The sequence below is a fragment of the Papio anubis genome, chromosome 2 (genome assembly GCF_008728515.1).
Source record: "Papio anubis isolate 15944 chromosome 2, Panubis1.0, whole genome shotgun sequence".
In the NCBI taxonomy this organism is placed as follows: domain Eukaryota; kingdom Metazoa; phylum Chordata; class Mammalia; order Primates; family Cercopithecidae; genus Papio; species Papio anubis.
The window spans coordinates 39,527,549-39,550,522 of NC_044977.1; the positions used below are offsets into that span (position 1 = coordinate 39,527,549).

General features: G+C 41.8%; 1 protein-coding gene across 4 annotated transcripts in view; it reads left to right on the forward strand.

Moving 5' to 3' along the window:
• Nucleotides 1–17,302: 17,302 nt before the first annotated feature.
• Nucleotides 17,303–22,974, forward strand: part of MAATS1 (MYCBP associated and testis expressed 1) — a 64,961-nt gene continuing 59,289 nt past the window's right edge. For 3 of the 4 annotated variants that reach the window (XR_643433.4, XR_643434.4, XM_003893971.5), the window contains exons 1-2: nucleotides 18,756–18,952; nucleotides 22,532–22,608. Coding sequence is in view for 1 of the 4 variants with exons in the window: in XM_003893971.5 (XP_003894020.2) it covers nucleotides 18,829–18,952; nucleotides 22,532–22,608 (201 nt within the window). In the remaining 3 variants the exon portion in view is untranslated. Of the gene's footprint in view, nucleotides 17,489–18,755; nucleotides 18,953–22,531; nucleotides 22,609–22,974 lie in introns of those variants that run through there. The other variant, XM_021933091.2, reaches the window with a different exon arrangement.

Below are 22,974 nucleotides of genomic sequence, written 5' to 3' on the forward strand. Positions count from 1 at the left end.
AAGACTTGGTCTCATCTGTGGTTGTACTGGGGAAGAATATGCTCCAATCTTACGTTGTTGACAGAATTCAGTTTCTTGCTATTGTAGGACTAAAGGCTTTGGTTTCTTGCTGGCTATCAGTTGGAGGCTACCCTCAGCTCCTAGAGGCCTCCTGTAGTTCCTTGCCACATAGGGTTCCCAACATGGTCACTTACCTCCTCAAAGCCAGCAAGGGAGAGAGAGCCACCCAGAAATATAGGCATTACAGTCTTATGTAAGAAAACCATGTAATTACATCTATCCTATCATATTTGGCATGTTCTATTGGTTAAAATACTCGAAAAGAGGGCATCACATGAGAACATGAACACCAAGAGATCAGGATCCAGGGGCCACCTTAAGAATCTGTCTACCACAGGTCGATTATCTAAAGTGAAAATTGATTATACAAATGGAGTCATTCCTGTTATACCCAACTAAAATTTAGAGTTAGAGGACCACAGGGGTGAAGAAACACTCAGGTCTCAAAAGCCTGCTCCAGAAACTATCCCAAAAGCCCAATCCAATGAAATAGCTGCTACAATTTTAAGACTAGTTTGACAACAAATGGCTGCCATGACTTCAAAGCTTGTTTTGCCTAGTAACTTTTGACACCCAGCAATCAGAGCTTTCCAGCTCCTGCAAAATGCCACAAGCATCAGTGAACTTTCTTTCATAACAACTTATATGACCTTTCTCTTTTCCCAATGAAACTTCAACCATTTCCTTTTTTTTTTTTGAATATACTGGAGACCACCTCAGTTTGTGTGTTTGTCACAGATTGCAATCCTATTTCTTTGTTTATTGCAAAATAAACTCTTTTTGTTTGGAGATTAGCCTCTATATGTTTATCTGTTATTGACATTACATGGTGTCAGAAGTGAGATGCAAAGCAGATTGACTTTGGAAAGAAAATGGCCCCTGGAACTATGGTGTGCAGCACTCACAGTCAGACCCCTTGAGCCCCCTACTTCCCCTGGTGATCTTTTTCCACCACAGTGAGTTTTTCTTGGGTTAAACACCCTTTTTTTTTTTTTTTTTTTTTTTGGATTTGAGTTCTTCAGCTTTATTTGGGATTTCTTTATGAAGGGCCTTTCCTCTCCTATTTATTAGGACTCCTATTTATAAGGGATTTGAAGAAGGTTTTGTCGTTCTTCCCGGTGAGTATGTACTTCACTCTTTGGTTCATTTTGTGTGCTTGGTTTTTATTTTGGCTTTTGTGTGTTTGGCTTTGCACTGACTCACTTGGATACATTTATTTACACATGGGCTCCCCAAATTCAAAGATATACCAAAATAGCTCCCCCGCACTGGGGACTTGAGCTTGTTATATGCTTAAGTATTATGGTCCATCTTCCTATTCTTTGTTATCTCAATGGACCAATTATACCAAAGAAAATTTGGAATTACAATGGCCATCTCTTGAACTCCCTAAATTTGTTTTTCTTAAAACTAAATTAGAAGGCTATGGCTACAAAATTAAATTGCCTGAAAGGGGCATATACTTTAAGTGATATCTTGAAACATCTAAATGTATTCCAGCCTCGAAAATCACCTAAGTCCAAAATACCATCGCTAAGTTAACTGAGACAGATAAACAACTAAAGGAAGATTTAAAAAGGTCTTAGAAAATCAGAGTCTTTCTTTTGCCTGGTACCACCACCTCTCTCTCCTCTCTACCCTTCCCTTTCTGAAAACCCTACTCAATCCTGATACTTCCTCCCCTACTACCCTCCCAGCTTCTGATCCCCATCCTCAACCTATAAAAACTCATCACTTTAGAGTTAGACCCACTAACAATCCTGAGGTTCCTTAGATTGTCTGTGTCCTTGGAATAAGGCTGAAATCCATGTTAAAGCTAAGGAATTTCTTAAAGTTACCCAGGACCTTCTTTGTTTTGCTGATGAATTTAACATTACAATTGAAGCTTACTAGCCCAGCTTCTCTGATCTTAATCAACTTGTCCACATGCTTGTGGGAGAAGGCCAGGCTAATCACTGGATGAAAAAGGTCAATTGTGCCTGGGCATGGTGGCTCACGCCTGTAATCCCAACACTTTGGGAGACTGAGGTGGGCAGATCACCTGAGGTCAGGAGATAGAGACCAGCCTGGCCAGCATGGCGAAACTTTGTCTCTACTAAAAATACAAAAATTAGCCAGCCCTGGTGGCACACATCTATAATCCCACCTACTCGGAAGGCTGAGGCAGAGTCATTTGAACCTAGGAGGTGGAGGTTGCCATGAGTCGAGATCACTCCACTGCACTCCAGCCTGGGTGATAAAGTGAGACCCTGTCTAAACAAAAAAAAAAAAAGGAAAGAAAGAAAAAGGTCAATTGCACACACCCTATATTAGTCTGTTTTCATGCTGCTGATAAAGATATACCCAAAAAGGGGCAACTTGCAAAAGAAAGAGGTTTAATTGGCCTTACAGTTCCACATGGCTGGGGAAGCCTCACAATCATGGTGGAAGGCAAGGAGGAGCAAGTCCCATCTTACATGGATGGCGGCAGGGAAAGAAAATGTGGAAGACGCAAAAGTGGAAACCTCTGATAAAACCATTAGATTTTGTGAGACTTATTCACTACCATGAGAACAGTATGGGAAAAACCACCCCCATGATTCAATTGTCTCCCACTGGGTCCTTCCACAACATGGAATTATGGGAGTATAATTCAATATGAGATTTAGGGGGGACACAGAACCAAACTATGTCATTTTGCCCTGGCCCTTGCCAAATCTCATGTCCTCACATTTCAAAACCAGTCATGCCTTCCCAGCAGTCCCCCAAAGTCTTAACTCATTTCAGCATTCACTCAAAAGTCCGCAGTCCAAAGTCTCATCTGAGACAAAGCAAGTCCCTTCTGCCTATGAGCCTGTAAAATCAAAAGCAAGTTAGTTATTTCCTAGAAACAATGGAAATACAGACATTGGGTAAATACAACTGTTCCAAATAGGAGAAATTGGCCAAAACAAAAGGGCTACAGGGCCCAGCCAAGTCTGAAATCCAGTGGGGCAGTCAAATCTTAAAACTCCAAAATGATCTCCTTTGACTCCATGTCTCATATCCAGGTCATGCGGATGCAAGAGGTAGGTTCCCATGGTGTTAGGCAGCTCCCCGCCTGCGGCTTTGCAGGTTACAGCCTCCCTCCTGGCTGCTTTCCTGGGCTGGTGTTGAGTGTCTGCAGCTTTTCCAGGTGCATGGTGCAAGTTGTCGGTAGATCTACACTTCTAGGGTCTGGTGGGCAGTGGTCCTCTTCTCACAGCTCCACTAAGCAGTGCCCCAGTAGGGACTCTGTGTAGGGGCTCAAACCCCACCTTTCCCTTCTGCATTACCCTAGCAGAGGTTCTCCATGAGAGACCCCCCACTGCAGCAAACTTCTGCCAGGGTGTCCAGGCATTTACACACATATTCTGAAATCTAGGTGAAGGTTCCTAAACTTCACTTCTTGACTTCGGTGCACCCTCAGGCTAACACCACATGGAAGCTGCCAAGGCTTGGGGTTTGTGACATTTGAAGCCATGGTCTGAGCTCTATGTTGGCCCTTTCAGCCATGGCTGGAGTGGCTAGGATGCAGGGCACCATGTCCCTAGGTTGCACACAGCTTGGGGACCCTGGTCCCAGCCCACAAAACCACTTTATTCTCCTAGACCTCCGAGCCTGTGATGGGAGTGGCTGCCATGAAGACCTCTGACATGCGCTGGAGACATTTTCTCCATTGTCTTGGAAATTAACATTTGGCTCCTGGTTACTTATGCAAATTTCTGTAGTTGGCTTGAATTTATCTTCAGAAAATGGTGTTTTCTTTTCTATTGCATTGTCAGGCTGCAAACTTTTCAAACCTTTATGCTGTTTCTCCTTTACAACTGAATGCCTTTAACAGCATCCAAGTCATCTCTTGAATGCTTTGCTGCTTAGAAATTTCTTCCACCAGACACCCTAAATCATCTCTCTCAAGTTCAAAGTTCCACAAATCTCTAAGGCAGGGGCAAAATGCCACCACTCTCTTTGCTAAAATATAACAAGAATCACCTTTACTCCAGTTTCCAACAAGTTCCTCATCTCCATCTGAGACCACCTCAACCTGGATCTTATTGTCCATATCACTATCAGCATTTTGGGAAAAGCCATTCAACAAATCTCCAGGAATTTCCAAACTTTTCCACATTTTCCTGTCTTCTGAGCCCTCCAAACTGTTCCAATCTCTGCCTGTTACCCTGTTCCAAAGTTGCTTCCACATTTTCAGGTATCTTCTCAGCAGTAGCCCCCTCCTGGTACCAGTTTATTATATTAGTACATTTCCATGCTGCTGATAAAGACATACCCAAGACAGGGCAATTTACAAAAGAAAGAGGTTTAATTGGCCTTACAGTTCCACATGGCTGGGGAAGCTTCACAATCATGGTGGAAGGTAAGGAGGAGCAAGTCCCATCTTACATGGACGGCAGCAGGCAAAGAGAGAATGAGGAAGATGCAAAAGCAGAAACCCCTGATAAAACCATTAGATCTTGTGAGACTTATTCACTACCATAAGAACAGTATGGGGGAACTTCCCCATGATTCAATTATCTCCCATCAGCTCCCTCCCACAACACATGGGAATTATGGGAGTACAATTCAAGACGAGATTTGGGTGGGGACACAGAGCCAAATCATATCACACCCCTAACAGAATTTAGAAAGACCCCTCCTCATCTCCCTAGAAACTGGCTTATAATATAGGGAGCAGGAACTGTAACGTTCAAAGTTTATATAGGGCCATCCCCAAAGCATTCCCTAAAGTCACTGATCAGAATAAAATTCAAGCATGTACCCAAGAACCAAATGAACCGGTTCATAACTATGTGATTATAATAGACTCCAGATTGTACTTAAAGAGAATTCTGGCCTTCCCATGGACATTGACTCTACTAGAGGTGCCTTTAACTTTATGTTTGTTAATGGTCTCTCTTAACAATTTGCTCAGTTAGTCAAAAGAGCTTGCAAGGAATGAGAACCCATGCCAATCCTTTACCTTGTTAATTTGGCAAATCAATTAGATAGCACCCTAGAGGATACCAATAAAAAGAAGACTACAAAAATCCCAAGCCTCCAATTACAACAAATGAAAGGTCCCAGAGAAAACAATTAGGGCTCTGAATGGCACCACTCCTCTAATTCATGAAACTCACCTCCTGGCATCTGTCATTATTGTAAACAACCTGGACACAGCAAGAAAAACTGTTATAAACTTAACCAATCTAAATAGTCTTCTTCATTTAACTCTTTGACTCCTGCCTCCTAATGAAAGGGATCCAAAAATATACAGGGGCTTTTTCCAATTCTTCCCCTCAACCTCCTTGGCAATGAGGTCCTACCCATTCTCATTGACACAGAAGCAACCCTATCAGTGCTCAAACCCACCAACCTAAGCCAGGCCCTGCCTTGGAGTTATAAAATTATTCAAATAGTAGGAGTTTCTGATAAACCACTGATGGCATTTCTAGAGCAGCCCATTGCTTTTTGCCTTGGGTTTTTACAAGATACCTATCATTTTTTTACTAGCAGAATCTGCTCCAGCTAACTTATTGGGATGAAATTAAAAAAAAAAAAAAAGTCATGTTGGCATCTCTTTATCCCTAAAGGGGGAAATAATTTTGGAGTCTGATAAGCCAAATAGCCTGTTGAACTCTACCAATAATCTCCCACTCATTTGTTATGTTGTCTCATGCAGTAAAGAACTCTCCACTGGGTCCCAGAGTTCCCTACTGGAACAGAAAACTGTCTCTTTATCAACCACATCATCAACAGATGTTGGTAGAATTCATAATGCACCCTCAATCAAAATCCAAATTGATTCAACCAAGCCCTTGCCTGGTATTAAACAATAGTCCTTAACCAAACTGCCTTAGACCCAATATTGAAGAATACAAAACTCAAGGCCTAATAATTCCCTGTATCAGCCCCTAACACTTCCACCCTCCCAGTAAGAAAACCTAATGGTTGAGGATGGAGAGTTGTTCAGGATCTCCATGCCATAAATAATATCGTTATACCCTGTCACCTCATGGTCCCAAATATACATACTTCTGTTCCCAAATCCACATACAGATGACTTCTATACCTGCTGATAGTGAATTTTCACTATTACTGACCTCTGCAGTGTCTTCTTCAGCATCCCTGTTGATCAAACTAGTCAATATCTGTTTGCCTTTACCTGGGAAGGACAACAATATACTTGGACAGTTATGCCTCAGGGCTATATGGAAGGCCCTTCCTACTTTTCTCAAATTCTGAAAGCTAATTTACAAAATGTGGCTTTTCTTCAAGGCTCACCCTTACTAAAATACGTGGGTAATTTATTTCTTTGTTCTCTCTCATGCAGGGAGCCTGTGAGATAGACAGTGTGCATCTTTTAAAACTTCTAGTCACAAAAAAAAATCATAAGGTTTCTAAGAAAAAATATAACTATACTTAAGACCCAAGCTAAATATCTAGGTCATCTGACTTCTTGAACAGGACTACATTTGGGCCCCGAACAGATCCAAGGTGTCCTGCAGTTCCCCAAATCTACAATGAAATGGCAACTCAGAGAGTTTCTTAGACTTGCTGGATACTGCAGTAACTGGATACCAAACTTTTACTTAATTGCTCAACCCCTGTACAGCCTACTCAAGACCTCTAAAACCGATCCCATTGTTTGAGAAGAATCTAAAAATATTGCATTTACTAAATTAAAGGAAGAATTATTAAACCCCCCATATCCTGAGACATCCCAATTATCCACTCCTTATTTTCCTTTTTGTTTATGAAAAAAGGGAAATTCCTTGGGCATCCCAACTAAAAAAGCATTGAGAGTAACACTGCCCCTAGTGGACATTACAGCCAATAACTAGATCCAGTGGCTTGGGGATTATGCTCCTGTTTGGGAACTATTCCAGCTACTGTTCTACTAGTTACAGCTACAGAATAAACAATCATGAGATCTCCTTTGACCACTTCTGTTCCCCATTCTGTTGAAGCTCTTAAATTCCCATCATACCCAACACCTTTCCACCAGTTGTCTTAGCTTTTATGAACTTTGTTTACTAGCTGCTCCTCACATAACTTTCTCTATGTAACAATCTTAATCCTGCATCTCACTCACCCCTTCTTTCTGATGAAACCCCCTATAAGTGTTTGACCCTCACTATCTTTGACTCCCCAGAAAGATTTGCAGAAAAGTCCATTAGACAGTGCTGAACTATCGTTGTTTATAAATGGATCATATTTAAAGGATGACACTGGCAAAGAGTGTGCAGGATATGCAATTATTACCTCTTTTGAAGTATCTGAGGCTAGCTTCCTACCTGTGGCTACTTCTGTCAAACAGGCTGAGCTTTTGCCCTTACTTTGGCTTGCCTCCTTGCTAAAGGGAAATCTGCTAATCTTTATTTACAGGCAGTAGGTATGCTTTTGAGGTTGCTCATGATTTGGGGATGTTATGGAAATAATAGGTTTCCTCACTTCCATGGGAAGCCAAATTACAAATGGATCCTACACACAAGACTTACTGGATGTCATCTAGCTACCAGCTGCTTTGGCTATTGTCTAATTTTCTGGACATTAAAATCTACATTTTTACGGAAGTGAGAGTAAACCTCTTTGCTAATAATGCAGCAAAGAATGCTGCTATTAAAGGATCATTTGATCAAATCTCTGTTGTGGCCCCACTAAAAGAACTTTCAACAAATCACTTAAGAATAATTACCAAAGAGGTCAGGCACAGTGGCTCATGGCTGTACACTCTGGGAGGCCGAGGCAGGTGGATTGCTTGAGCCCAGGTGTTTGAGACCAGCCTGGGTAACGTGACAAAACCTCATCTCTACAAAAAAACACACTGAAAAAATTACCTGGGCATGGTGGTGTGCATTTGTAGTCCCAGCTACTCAGAAGGCTAAGGTGGGAGGATCACCTGTGCTCAGGGAGGTAGAAGCTGCAGTGAGCCATGATCAAGCCTCTGTACTCCAGCCTGGATGACAGAATGAGACCCAGAAAAGAAGAAGAAGAAAAAAAAGGACAATTACCAAACATGCACAGAATTAGGCATCAGAAGTCAAAAAAACAAAACTGAAGTTAAAAAACAAAACAGGGCTGGGCACAGTGGCTCACACCTGCAATCCCAGCATTTTGGGAGGCTGAGGTGAGTGGTTCACCTGAGGTCAGGAGTTCAAGACCAGCCTGGCCAATATGGCAAAACCCTGTCAAAATACAAAAAAATTAGGCAGGCTTGGTGGCACGCACCTATAATCCTGGCTACTCAGGAAGCTGAGGCACAGAATTGCTTGAGCCTGGGAGGCAGAGCTTGCAGTGAGCCGAGATCTCGCCACAGCACTCCAGTCTGGGCGACAGATTGAGACCCCTCTGTCTCAAACAAAACAAAACAAAACAGGCTGGGGGTGGTGGCTTACCCCTGCAGTCCCAGCACTTTGAGAGGCCAAGGTGGAAGAATTGCTTGAGGCTAGAGATTCAAGAACAGCCTGCCCAATACAGTGAGACCCCATCCCTACAAAAAATAAGAAAATTAGCCAGGTGTGGTGGGGTGTGCCTGTAGTCCCAGCTACTTAGGAAGCTGAGGCAGGAGTATTGTTTGAGCTTAGGAGTTTGAGGATGCAGTGAGACATGATCACACTGCACTGTAGCCTGGGTGGCAGAGTGAGACCCTGTCTCAAAAACAACAATGAAACCGATAAAGGACCATGATTTCTGGTTTGATAATCAAAAGGAACTCTGATCTGGACCTGATAACAAACCAGTTCTTCCAGATTCATGGAAATATCCACTATTAACTACAGTACATAATTTGATTCATTAGGCAACTGACATTAATTTCTTCCATAAAAATATATTGGTGGGGAAATATTTTAAAAGCCACTAAAATGCTTATTTGACTTTTACTACCTGTCCTAAATTTAACCCAGGAAAATCTGTATAGACTGCTCCTGGACATTTAAATTTACCTAATAGGCCATTCAACATTTGGCAACTGAATTTTTTCCAAGTACCTCCCTCCCATAAGTATACATATGTATTGGTTATGATCTGTATGTTTTCCCATTGGGTGGAAGGCTTTCTTTGTAGATAAGCTACTGGTTCAGCTATGGCCAAACTTCTCTTTGAAAAAAATTATCCCTCCTTGGGGAACTCCCCTTGAGCTTCATAGTAACCAGGGAACCCACTTTACTAGCCACATGGACTTCTTATTATGCTTACCGTCTTATAGGACTTACATTGTTCTTATCGTCCCCAATCTTCTGACCTGATAGAATAAACAAATGGAAGCATAAAGACTCAGTTGGCAAAATGTATGGAAAACTTGCACCTCCCTTAGTTTAAAGTTCTTCTCTTGGTTATTATTACTGAGAACCACTGCTTTTAGAGCTCACAAATTTTCACCTTTTGAAATAATCATAGGTCATCCTATGCATTTAATGCCCACTGTCTTTGACCCTCAATTGTTAACAGGAGAGATACTATATACAGTAGTGGACAAATATTATATTTTGGTAGAAAAATCTTTCCACAGTGTGCTCCTGCAGGACAAAGACCTAAAGCACCAAGACCTAAAGCTACAACCTGGTGATTCTGTCTATTTTGAAAAGACACCTATATGAAGACTCCCTCCAACCTCATTGGAAGGTCCCATATCGAGACCTTCTCACCAATCCCTGTATCACCAAACTCAAAGGCATTGACTCATTGATCCACATCTCTCATTTTGAAAGGGCTTCTACTTCTACCTGGACCAGTACTCCAGCAGGTGATTTAAAGTTAAAGTTTATCTGTTATCTGAAGCAGACAACAATTGAAATAAACTGCTATTCCCAATATATCCAGACCAGGCCAATATATCCCTTTCCTTTTATTATTAGTCTCTTCTTACGTGCTTTTATTTTCCTGGGAAAATAATGCTCTAATTTGCATTTTCTAATCTATTTCCAAAATGAGAAACATAACCGATTTGTTGGATTTGGTACCAAAAATCTTCAGTCTCCATGATGCAAGTGAACCCCTGGTCTAACTCATAATGGATTTTTTTTTTCTTTTTTTGAGACGGAGTCTCGCTCTGTTGCCCAGGCTGGAGTGCAGTGGTGTGATCTCGGCTCACTGCAACCTCTGCCTCCTGGATTCAAGCAATTCTCCTGCCTTGGCTTCCTGAGTAGCTGGGATTACAAGTGCACCACCACGCCCAGCTAATTTTTGTATTTTTAGTAGAGACAGGGTTTCATCATGTTGGTCAGGCTGGTCTCGAACTCCTGACCTCATGATCTGCCCGCCTTGGCCTCCCATGCTGGGATTACAGGCGTGACCAGCGGTGCCCAGCCCTCATAACAGATTTTACTGATATTCCCCATGTAACTGTTCTAATTATACATTTAGTCCTTTTTACAAGGTCAAGCTTTTAGACTCACATATTCAGATTTCCTGTTTCACCCTAGCATTACCTAAGATCTACAGAAAAGGCCTTGAAGTTAGATTAAGATTATGCAAACAACATGCTGATAGAATTCAAGATAAAAGAAATTTGATAGCTTATAAAAATATTTCTGACCTTCATCCTCTAATTGTTGATTGATGACCTCCAACAGTGCAATAGTTCAATAATAGAACCCTGGATAATTACTGTTGACACCCTCCCTACAAGTAACTGTTAATGCACAAGATACCCATCTACATGGAATTACCTGTTGTGCCACATTGAGATACATTTTCATCTGTCGGGGAGCCTACAGTCAGCTCTATTCATGGGCAACATCATGTCTCACTAAATGGAAAAAAAGCACCAATATGGTCTAGGATATTTCTACATTCAGTTTAAACTAGCAAAATCTGAACATTGGTTGACACCTACTAACTTGCACCATCATATCAGAAAAGACACTCTACCTAGAGGCATAAACTCAGCAGGATGGGCCTCAGTTGTTAGATCCTTCTTCCTTTGGATTGGGGTTAGTACCTTAGAAATAATGGTAAGAAATTTATCCAGAACTATTGGAGCTCCAGTTGACTCCACAGCCAAAGCCATGGCAGCTCAACAGACTTCCTTAGATTTTCTGGCTAAAGTGGTTTTCAATAACAGGATTGCTCTAGATTGCTTATTAGCTGAACAAGGTGGTATTTGTGCAATTGCTTACACTAGCTGCACATGGGAGTAGAAAACACAATTATGAAAGATAAAGGAATATGCCACCTGGCTCCAGAAACTTCCACCCAATGCATTTGGACTTTTCAGTCTGTTTAGTGGCTTACCTTCAAAATAAGATTCATGGTTTAGAGCTATTTTTCTAACTGAATTCATGATACTATTGCTGCTTATTCTTGACATTATGATAGTTAAGTTACATTTTTGTTGCCTGTCTAATCTTTGCAAAGCCTGCTTTCCCAATAGGAAAATGGTAGTCCAGTGCTTCCAGACGATTGCTAATGCCTGTGTAACTAATAACATGGAATCCAATGCTGAATCCCAAGTAGACCTACCCTGTAAGGGTCTTTCCTTCTGGCCCCTTTGTTGTACAAATGTGGCTTGGGCCTCTAATGTTGACTCCTATTGACTCACATTTTCCCTCTAGTGTGGGGTCAGAACAACTAGGACAAGCACATCCCGGCACTGAGGGACGATCAAGTCTAACTTCAAGGATAGTTGACCAGTGATGCTTTCAGAGAAAGATCTTAGTCAAAAAAGGGAAATATGGGTGCGGTGGCTCACGCCTGTAATCCCAGCACTTTGGGAGGCTGAGGCGGGTGCATCATTTGAGGTCAGGAGTTTGATACCAGAATGGCCAACAGCTGAAACCTTGTCTCTAATAAAAATACAAAAATTAGCCTGAAGTGGTTGCACTTGCCTGTAATCCCAGCTACTCGGGAGGCCGAGGCACAAGAATTGCTTGAGGCTGGAAGGCACAGGTTCTAGTGTGCCGAGATGGCGCCACTGCCCTCCAGACTGGTCAACAGGACAAGACTCCGTCTCAAAAAAAAAAAAAAAAAAAAAAAGGGGGGGGGGGGGGCGGCGGGAGCAGAATGTGAGAGTTGATTATCTAAATGGAGTCATTCCTGTCATACCCAACTAAAATTTAGGGGGCGGGGGTACATAGAGAAAAAACAAAAATGAAAACAAAACTCAGGTCTCAAAATCCTGCTCCAGAAACTGTCCAACAAGCCCACTTCAATGAAGCAGCTGTTACAGTTTTAAAACTAGTTTTACAAGGAAACAGCCACCATGACTTTAAAACTAGTTTTACTTAGGAATTGTGGCCACTGACCAATCAGAGCTCACCAGCTCCTGCAAAAACATGTTGCAAGCACCAAAGAGCTTTCTTTCATAACAACCCGCATAGTCTTTCTCCTTTCCTGATAAAACCTCAACCATTTTTTTTTTGTTCTACCACATATCAGAGACCACCCTGGTCTATGCATGTGTACCAGATTGCAACCCTATTTCTTTGTTTATTCCAAAATAAACCCTTTTTTGCTTGGAGATTCATCTCTCTACATATTTGTTATTGATAAAAGATTAAAAGCTAATAAGAGACTGTGTGAACATACACATAAATGAATAAAAGTTGGTGAACTATCTAAAATAAATGAGACCAAACCTGTGTTATTTTTGTCTTTAGCTACTGGTTGGGAAGAATTTCTTCTTCCCAAAAAATACAAAGAATTTCTATAGCTGTGAGCCCATCAACCAAAATTCAGAACAAACTCCAATAAGTTGCAAAACACTGATCAAAATAAAATGCTCACTGCAGCCTCAAACTCCTGGGCTCAAGCTATCCTCCCACCCCAGCCACCTGAGTAGCTAGGACTACAGGCACATGACACCATACCCAGCTAATTTTGTTGCTTTTGTTGTTGCAGAGAGTGGATCTCGCTATGTTGCCCAGCGTGGTCTCAAACTCCTGGCTTCAAGTGATCCTCTTGCCTCAGCCTCCCAAAGTGCTGGGATTACAGGCATAAGCAACCATACCTGGCCTAAATGCTATACATACATACACACACACACACACACACACACACACACTAACCTGTAAATTTAAAATTTCACCTAATGAGCCAGCTTAAACTGGAAATTTTATTTTCTAATAACATTTGTTTTTTCTGATTGAACTGTTAATGTTTTCCAAAAGTACCAAAAGCTGATGTATAGCATTTAGAAGCTAAATGTAACTACTATGTAATGTAGTAGTAAATGTTACTATGTAATAGTTACATAGTTACATAGTAACTAATAGTATGTACTGGTAGTACACAGTACTAATACTGCTGATACTACTGCTAGTACTACGTAACTACCAGTTACATAGTAGTTACATTTTGCTGCTACTAGGGCAAGGGGGTAGAGTAGGGGGCATGGCATGCTAATTGGTTGGGTTGGAGATGAAATCATAGGGAATCAATACTGTCCTCTTGGGCTGAGTCAGTTCCTACGTGGAGGGCCACAGGACTCATTGGCAGGTCCAGGTGGGGCCATCTGGTTGTCAGAAATGCAAAGGACTAAAAAGATAGTTCAAAAGGTCAATCTTAGGTTCTACAATAGTGATGTTATCTTCAAGAGTAATTGGGGAAGTTGCAAATCTTACGACCTCAGAAAAAAATGGTAATTATTTATCACTCAGGCCTCTCTCATCCTAACTTTGTGGCCTTTCACTCATTTTATAAAAATAGTTTAGTTTTTGGGAGGGGCTATTATCATTTAAACTATAAACAAGGCTGGGCGCTGTGGCTCATGCCTGTAATCCCAGCACTTTGGGAGGTCTAGGCAGGTGGATCACCTGAGGTCAGGAGTTCAAAACTAGCCTGACCAACATGGCTAAACCCTGTCTCTACTAAAAAATACAAAAAAATTAGCTGGGCATGGTGGCGGGCTCCTGTAATCCCAGCTACTCAGGATGCTGAGGCAGGAGAATCGCTTGAATCCAGGAGGTGGAGGTTGCAGTGAGCCAAGATTGTGCCACTGCACTCCAGCCTGGGCAACAGAGCGAGACTCCATCTCAAAAACAAAAACAAAAAACAAACAAAAAAACTATACACTAAATTTCTCCCGAAGTTAGCCTGGCTCAGGCCCCGGAATGAGCAAAGACAGCCAACCTGTGAGGCTGGAGTCAAGATGGACTCAGCCATGTCAGATTTTTCTCACTGTCATAATTTTCTGTTATAATTTTTGCAAAGATGGTTTTACTGGCCTAAGAGATATGGATGAATTCAGGGTGAACAGGACATTTGAGGTCTCTGGTCTCACAGAGCTTACATTCTAGTGGGAGGAGATATAATACATGAGCAAATCAGTAAAATTTCAGTGCTGTAAAAAAATCAAGGTAATAGTGTCTTCGGATGTGTTTATGGAGGCTGCTGGCTGTTGACTACCTTAGATCGTTTATCTGATAGAATGAGGAAAAGTCTTTCTTCTTCTTCTTCTTCTTCTTTTTTTTTTTTTTTTTTTGAGACAGAGTCTTGCTCTTGTTGCCCAGGCTGGAGTGCAGTGGTGCCATCTCAGCTCACTGCAACCTCCGCCTTGCAGGTTCAAGCAATTCTCCTGCCTCAGCCTCCTGAGTAGCTGGGATTACAGGCACCCACCACCATGCCTGGCTAATTTTTTTGTATTTTTAGTAGAGATGGGGTTTCACCATGTTGGCCAGGCTGGTCTTGAAATCCTGACCTCAGGTGATCTGCCTGCCTCGGCCTCCCAAAGTGCTGGGATTACAGGTGTGAACCACCATGGCTGATTGAGGAAAAGTCTTTCTGATGAGACTGCCAGAGGCGTTTGAACCTGGGCAACTCCATTTTGAGTAGGGGCTGTATAAAATAAGGCTGAGACCTACTGGGCTACATTTCCAGATGGTTAGGTATTCTAAGTCACAGTATGAGACAGAAGGTCAGCACAAGATGCAGGTCATAAAGACCTTGCTGATAAAACAGATTGCAGCAAAGAAGTCAGCTAAAACCCACCAAAACCAAGATGGCCATGAGAGTGACCTCTGGTCATCCTCACTGCTACATTCCCACCAGTAGCATGCCAGTTTACATGTCAGGAAGTTACTCTATATGTCAGGAAGTTACTCTATATGGTCTAAAAGGGAAGGCATGGATAATCCACACCTTGTTTAGCATATCATCAAGAAATAACCATAAAAATGGGCAATCAGCAGCCCTCGGGGGTGCTCTGTCTGTGGAATAGCCATTGTTTTATTCCTTTACATTCTTAATAAACTTGTTTTCACTTTACTCTATGGACTCACCCTGAATCCTGTCTTGCATGAGATCTAAGAATATTCTCTTGGGGTCTGGATCCGGACCCCTTTCCAGTAATGAGAGAACATTTTAGCTGATGTTATATGTTGAGGAGCTAGCTGTGAGAAGATAAGGAGGTGGGAGTGAGGAACATTGAGAAGAAGAAATGAGAAGTGGGAGGCTCTGAGAATGTAGCTGTACCCCAGATGGAAAAGTACTATACCACTATTATATTGTACTTTGCTTCTGTGTCAGCTTTCTCTATCACCCAGTGGGCTGTACAAATTATCTCAAAATCTTTAACATCTATTATATAGTAGACATTCAGTAAATTTATTTAACAAAGGGATGGATTTAGTAATCATTTCATTAACCTTTCATGTACCAGATACTTCAGGGATACAAAAATGACCAGGTGAAGTGCTGTGCCCTCAGTGAACTCAAAGTTGTGGGAAGCAGAGTTGCGAGCAATTACTAATTACTAATAAAAGGTGGTCAATGCTATTGGTACTACTATAGCATTGGAAGGATGATATCTCACTGTATTTGAGAGATATGAGGAAACTGCATAGAAGTGGCAAAGTTAGAGGTGAGTCTTGAAATGTACCTAAATTAGTTGAGGGGTGTTAAAGAAAAAATTATTCAATGATCTTGTTAAGGCATGGACAGGCAGACTGCATTCAAGACCACTGCAATAGATATAGGAATTACTGCAACAGGGTCTTGTAGTTGGGTGAGAGATTGGGTTCAACTCCGAATATAGCATAAGCAAGTAGCAATTTATAGCAAAGAGCAGGGTGGGGGTCAGTGGATGAAAAATTACTAAGCGGAAATATCAGAGGTAAAGAGAATTCTGGTTAAACTCATCCCAAAGGATTCTTGCTGAAGACAGCCAGGGTAATCAGACCTCACCTGGGGGTGAAAAGCAAAAGCAAAGGATGAGGACCCCAGTCAGATATCTAGGATGGGGAATTCTTGCCAAACTGACTTAGCATGGTTCTTTGCTAAAACTGAATTTTACAAGAAAGTACACAGACAGACCTAGGACATAGCTGGTTTTCAAAAACCCCAAGAAATTTAGAAGTAGAGACAATAAGTTAAAACCAGGAGTATATGCAGAAAGAGTCATAGGCCAGGAAGCATATTCAGGAAGTGTCTGTGGATCACATTGAGGGACTAAGTGGCTAAGCTGGCTGGACTTCCTGGTTCAATAGGAACTTCCCTACAGGACTTTCCCCTAAGCCAAAATCAGTCATAGCTGCAAGCTAAGGGATTGAAACTTCAATCAATCAAAGGGGACTTTCCACTAAGCCAAAGTGAGTCCCAGCTGCAAATTAAGGGATTGAAACTTCAACCAATCATATAGGGAGTTTAAGCTCTAGCTGCAGCCTGATGTTTTTAACCAACCAGGCCCACCAACCTAAGGGAGGAGACCACCCCTCATATTGTCTTATGCCCAATTTCTGCCTCCAAGGAAAGAAGAATTAAAAACTAAAAGGCAGAAATGAAATCCACAGGCAGACAGCCCAGCACCGTGCCCTGGGCCTGGCAGTTAAAGATCGACCCCTGACCTAACAGGTTATGTTATCTATAGATTCCAGACATTGTATGGAAAAGCAGTGTGAAAATCCCTGTCCTATTATTTTCCATTCTGATTACCAGTGCATGCAGCTCCCAGTCATGTACCCACTGCTTGCTCAATCTATCACAACCCTCTCACATGGACCCTCTTAGAGTTGTAAGCCCTTAAAAGGGACAGGAATTGCTCACTCTGGGAGCTCGGTTTTTGGAGACGTGAGTCCGCCAATGCTCCCAGCTGAACAAAGCCCTTTCCTTCCACAACTTGGTGTCTGAGTGGTTCTTGTCTGCAGCTCCTCCTGCTACAAACCCACAAGCGGATAGAAAATAAGCTAATCCTACAGGACAGAAAAAGGTAAAGGGGAGGAGTCATAAGGGATATAAACGTAAGACACCCAAGTCAGAAACGGCAATCCTTCGGGGTCCCCTTCCACCACGTGGAAGCTTTACTTTCACTTTCCCTTAACTTTTGCTTTGGCTTTAACAAATCTTGCCATGGCATTTCTCTAGTAAAGCTGTAACACTCGCAGCTGCGGACCACAGCTTCATTCCTTGAAGCCCATGAGACCATGAACCCTTCGATCAAGAAAAATCTTTGATCGGAAGACTTCTCATCTCAACATTAAAGGACAAAGAAGCCAACTCTAAGGTATGCCATTAGCTTTAATAATGTGAGTATAATAAATAATAATGATCATAATAGATTGAAACATCAGATCTGTAAAAAATGCATGCATTCATAATGATATCAAACAAATAAAAACTTTGTGGTTAACTCTGGAGTTTGGTAGGGCACCAACTCATGTCTCTGAAATTTCATAATTAAAGAGAACGAATTCAGCATTTACCCAGTCTTTCCTCTATGGGGTTATCCTGGTTATCTTAGGATAACCAATGAGTTGGTATGAAAAAGTTCCTTTTATAGAAGAACCTCTGGTAATAAATAGAGAATTATTGAAAGTATTAGAAATTCACTGCTCTAGGATAAGAGACATACCAAAATGCAACATGTGGACTTTTTTTTTTTTGGATCTTGACTAGAACAAACCAACTATAAAAGACAATTTGGACTCAGACAGGAAAATTGGAATATTTATAGTACTAAGGAATTATTGTTAATTTTGTTAGATATGATAGCGGTAGTTAAATTTTAAAAATCTGTATCAGTTTGAGATGCAGACTAATTTAAGGGTAAAATAATATTATGTCTAGGATTTCTTTAAAAAAGAGGGGAAAGAAACTGAAACTTCATTGGCAAAATGTTGCTAAATGTTGATTCTGAGGGATGGATTACTTGAGGGTTTGTTATTAAAAGTAGAATCACTTATGTTAATGTTTAAAATTTTCCATTATAAATACTTTTTAAAAGCAGAGTCAGTGCTTACCCCACATCATCTTCTGTTACCTAATGCCCAGGACTCAGAAAGGGTCAGCAGTCTCAGATCAACAGTTACTGATTACCTAACCCACCCTAAACACTGATGCTCACGAGTGTGGGGCAAAGTTCACAGCGTGCTAAGGAGCAACATTTAGGAACCTGACTGAATTCCGCAGCTCTCGGGACAAATCCCCTGGAAAAGGGCTGGGGAAGCGGGGCGGGGAAGAACCCAATTATTCTAGAAGGTTCTGAGATCTCTCAGGGATTTCCGAGAGGCTACGAGGTGTAACTGGCAAATCAATGACTTAAGAGTAGCTTTCTCCCGGCCTCCCCACTGTCTCTGGAGTGTAGAGGGAAGCAAGCCTTTTCCTCCTTCACCCTGCCTCTCCCCTCTCATCTCATCTTCCCCTCCACTCCCCTCCCGACTCTTGGCCGGCCACTCCTGCTTTCACTTTTCTCCACTCCTCTTCGGCCCCGCCCCGCGGCCTCCTCCCTCCTCCTGGCCCCGCCCCTTATCCCCTAGCGCCGGCGGCGGTTACCATAGCGACGTGCACGCAGCAGCCAAGCCAGACCAGCTGGTCCCCTGCTGGCCCGAGGAAAGAGGCGGTACCATGAGCCACGCAGTAACCATCCAGGAGCCCCAGGCCCAGCCTCAGGTGTCTCAAACTCGGTACCGGGAGAGGTCGCGGGCTGGGAACCACATCTCCTCCAATCGAGCGTATGATTTTCTGTACGGTAAGGACAGTCGCAGACCTTCCTCCGCGTCCGTCCACTTCTGGGCCAGGTGGGCTCCCAGATGGTGGGACCTGGCCAGGGGCATGGCGAACGAAAGACGACCCTCTGGACTGACCTCTTGCCCGCGGTTGTCCCTGGTCGGGTAGGGGCAGCTCCGAGCCCTCCAGGTGCCCGCACTCAGGGTGGGGTCGGGGGTTCGCGTGCATCGAAAGGCGCGGGTGCGCTCCGCTTCAAGGGGCGATCTTCCTGATACCTGTTCCGGGCATTTTGGTACCCAGAAAAGTATGCAACGATTTGTAGACTCGGAAATTCACTCAATGTTCCTGCATAAAATGCCCTACGAAAATAATCTTTTGTCTCCTACTCTCTGGGCAAATACAAGTTGGGCGAAAAAAAGTGCCAGTTTATCTCATGCTTGCTTTTAGTTTTGTTTTTGTTTTTGTTTTCAACTTCTGCGTCAAAGCATTGTTTATAGACTAGGTCCGCTGGCTCCTCTTGGGCCAATAAAGGCCCAGTTTATTTTAACGGCTTGCTTGTGCGTTTTGTGTTTTCTCTCTCTCCATGCTCCTTGAGTTCCTTAGGTTCCTGTTCTGTATATTTTTGTAGCCTTGTGAGCACCTATTCTAGTGCTGATACATGTACTAGGCGCTTCAATTAATAAATGTTTATTGAATTTGTCGTGGCAAGAATTGTAACCAGCTAAGCATGCTTTTTTTCCAATTTTGCCCTCTGCAGTCCCAGGTTTTTCACCTGAACCTTGCATTGCTTTCAGCAATGTGGTGTTGCCTCTGGGAATCCCAGGGTCTCCTTTGTGTGGGACTCTCTAGAGTACACATTCCTAGATAGAGGCTGTGTAGTGATTGCTGACATATTCTGGCCAGTGGTTTTCTGTATTTACTCTTGGTTTTGTGAAATAAATCAAGTTAGCTCCTGTAAACACATCACCATGTTTTTTTCACGGGTAATTTGAGAAGGAGGACAAACATCTCCCCAAAGTATTTATTAAGGTGGTGGTTTCTTTGATGCATAAGTGTCTCTTTTGCAGAGGAATTGCTAAATGTTTCCATGTGCCTTGCTAAGAACAGAAATTCACTCAGTAGATCAAATTAAAGTTTGTGTTGTTATAAAACAGACAATCTCGCCGGTATTCATGGACAGGAAGCGAAGTATAGCCATGGCAGATGAGAACCTGGACGGGGAAGATCAGAACTAAGATGCTGTGCTCTCCTGCTTTCTTTCTTTGACCTTATAACCTTTCACCTTGTTAGGGTTGCCACATTTAGCAAATAAAAATACAAGATGCACAGTTAAGCTTGAATTTCAGATAACAAATAATATTTTAGTATAAATTTTTGTCCTGTGCAATATTTTGGAACATATTTATACTAAAAAATTATTCATTGCCTATCTGAATATAAATTTAACTGGACATCCTGTACTTTATCTGGCAACTCTAGCCTTCTTTCTATGTATAGTCAAGCCCCAAGTAATGATATTTTGGTCCACAGTGGACTACATGTATAAGGATGGTCCCATAAGATTATAATGAAGTTGAAAAACTCCAAATACTTAGTGAGGTTGTAGCTGTCATAACATTGTAGCACAATGCATCACTTTTTCTGTTTAGATATACAAATACCATTGTGTTACAGTTGTCTACAGTATTCAGTACAATAACATGCTGTATGGGTTTGTAGCCTAGGAGCAATAGGCTATGCTACATAGCCTAGGTGTGGAGTAGGCTATACCATCTAGGTTTATGTTAAACACCCTCCGATATTTACACAATGGTAAGCTCACCTCATGACCCGTTTCTAAGAACGTATCCCCATCATTAAGCAAGACATCACTATGCTTGCTTACTTCTTCCATCTGACAGAAAGCCTCTTGTGTATGGATTTCTCTTACTATGATAGGGACTAGGGTGGCCTGCTTCTTGACTAGTTAGCCCTAAAGCTCACCACCAATTGTATAGCATCTTTGTGTACTGTAGCTGAAAATTTAAGTTAGAAATTTAAGATTGGTTGTTGGCTGGCCAATGAATTGACTGGCCTTGGGCCAGGTTTCCACCTTGACAGAACTGTGGTGGTGCAAAGATGAACTCCTTTCCAGGCTCTTTTACCCTTCCCTACAAAGCCGTATGTGATTAGTTCCCTAGTTGCTTATCTGGCCTCTTATCTGCTCTCTTTTCCCTCCTTCATTCTGCCTCATTTGTCCTGATTTCTTTGCTATTCTTCAGATGTATCAGGCATGTTCCCATCCTAGGGACTTTGCTGTTCTTCAGATGTATCAGACATGCTCCCATCCTAGAATATTCTTCAGATATCTAACTAGCTAACTCCCTTACCTTCAAGTCTCTATACATGCCACCTTCTCAAGGGCCTGTCCTGACCACCCTAGTTAAAATTGCCACCCAGTCTCCCTTACCCGATTTCTTCTTTTTAAAAAATAACAGCCCTCAAATTCTAATGTCTAATTTGCTAGTTTATTATGTTTGTTGCTTATTGTCTCTCTCGTACGAAGTCAAAGATTTTTGTCGTTTTGTTGATGTATTCTAAGCACCTAGATAGAGCAGCCAGTCAATAAACATGTGTTGAATGAAGGAGCAAAAAGAACCTGAGCCTCTTGCAGCTTTTCAGCCTTGGTGGGAATATCAAATGTCTGCATTCAATAAATCATATTTGTTGGGTAACTGATGAATTATTAGCTTTCAGGAATTAACACACATTATCCAAATTCAAAAGAGACATTTCTAAATCGCAATTCCCAGTTTATTAATTTCTATGGAGAAATACGTGTTACCATGTTATCTAGACTAGCTGGTCAGGGTATTTGCCTCCCCAGAGACAAGTCTACTTGGGAAATCAAATATATCTGAAGGCTGCTTGTTAATTTAATGGCAAATCAGTTGATTTTAAAGGGCAGTACAGTATAGTCAATCATGAATACTCTTCATCACTTTAAAGATATACCTGATAAACAGATACTTATAATAGCAGGGCAATATTCTGTTGGACTTTGTAAAAATAATGGTCCCATCATCAGCAAACTTACAAACTTAAGGGGTGAATTCTGAAGATAGCTGATTTTTTTAAATCATGTTCACCAGTTCTGAGATATCATGTGGTTTGCATCTTTCTAGTGCATCAAAGATGGGAGATAGTATAAATGTATTGCTTCTTTCCCTTGCAAATTGGCATAGTGCATATATACAAGGTCTTTCCCTTAAAGAATTTTTTGGGCTACCCAGGCTCAGAAGGAGTTTTGTTCGTAGGAGAGATTATAAAGTGTGTTTAGGGTGTAGTACTTGAAAACATGCTAGACTTTCTTTATGCATTCCACTTCCATATGCTGACCTGGAATACTCAGAAAAGAAAATCATCTTGACAACTGTTACTGGTAGAAGTGGTAGAGTAACAGGGCCACATGCACAACAGAGCATGAGCTGCTGCCGAGTCGGGCAATATTTAAACTTTTAAATTTGTTTTCCAATTAAGAGATTACATTGCTTTGCCATTATTCTCAGCCTAGGGGTAGATATGTTCTATTTGTTATGCTACTTGATTGTTTATTTTGCAGATCCATTGTTTATTGTGTCAAGTGAGAAAGACCACACACAGGCAAATATCCAAGCCACCCTGATTCGCAGCAGACTGGTATGTCTAATGCATCAACCAAGGCGACCTAATGAACCTGAACCATCTAGTTTGCCTAACTGCATTGATCAGATTGACTAATCACCAAATCTTCACTGGATTTTAGGTTCCACAGAAATTACTTTGCCAAGATTACTGGGGGCCAAAGCATCTTAATACTTGTGGCTCGTTGCGAGGATTAAGTCACTAATAATGAATAGAGAACCCATAAGCTAATTTATTTCAATGGGATAAATATAATAATATATGCCCATGTTAAAAGAATTTAAGTAGTACAAAAGCATACACAGTACGAAATAAATTCTAGCCCTACCCTCACCCCCTCCACATAAACAGCCATTGTCATCAGTTTCTTGGGCATCCATT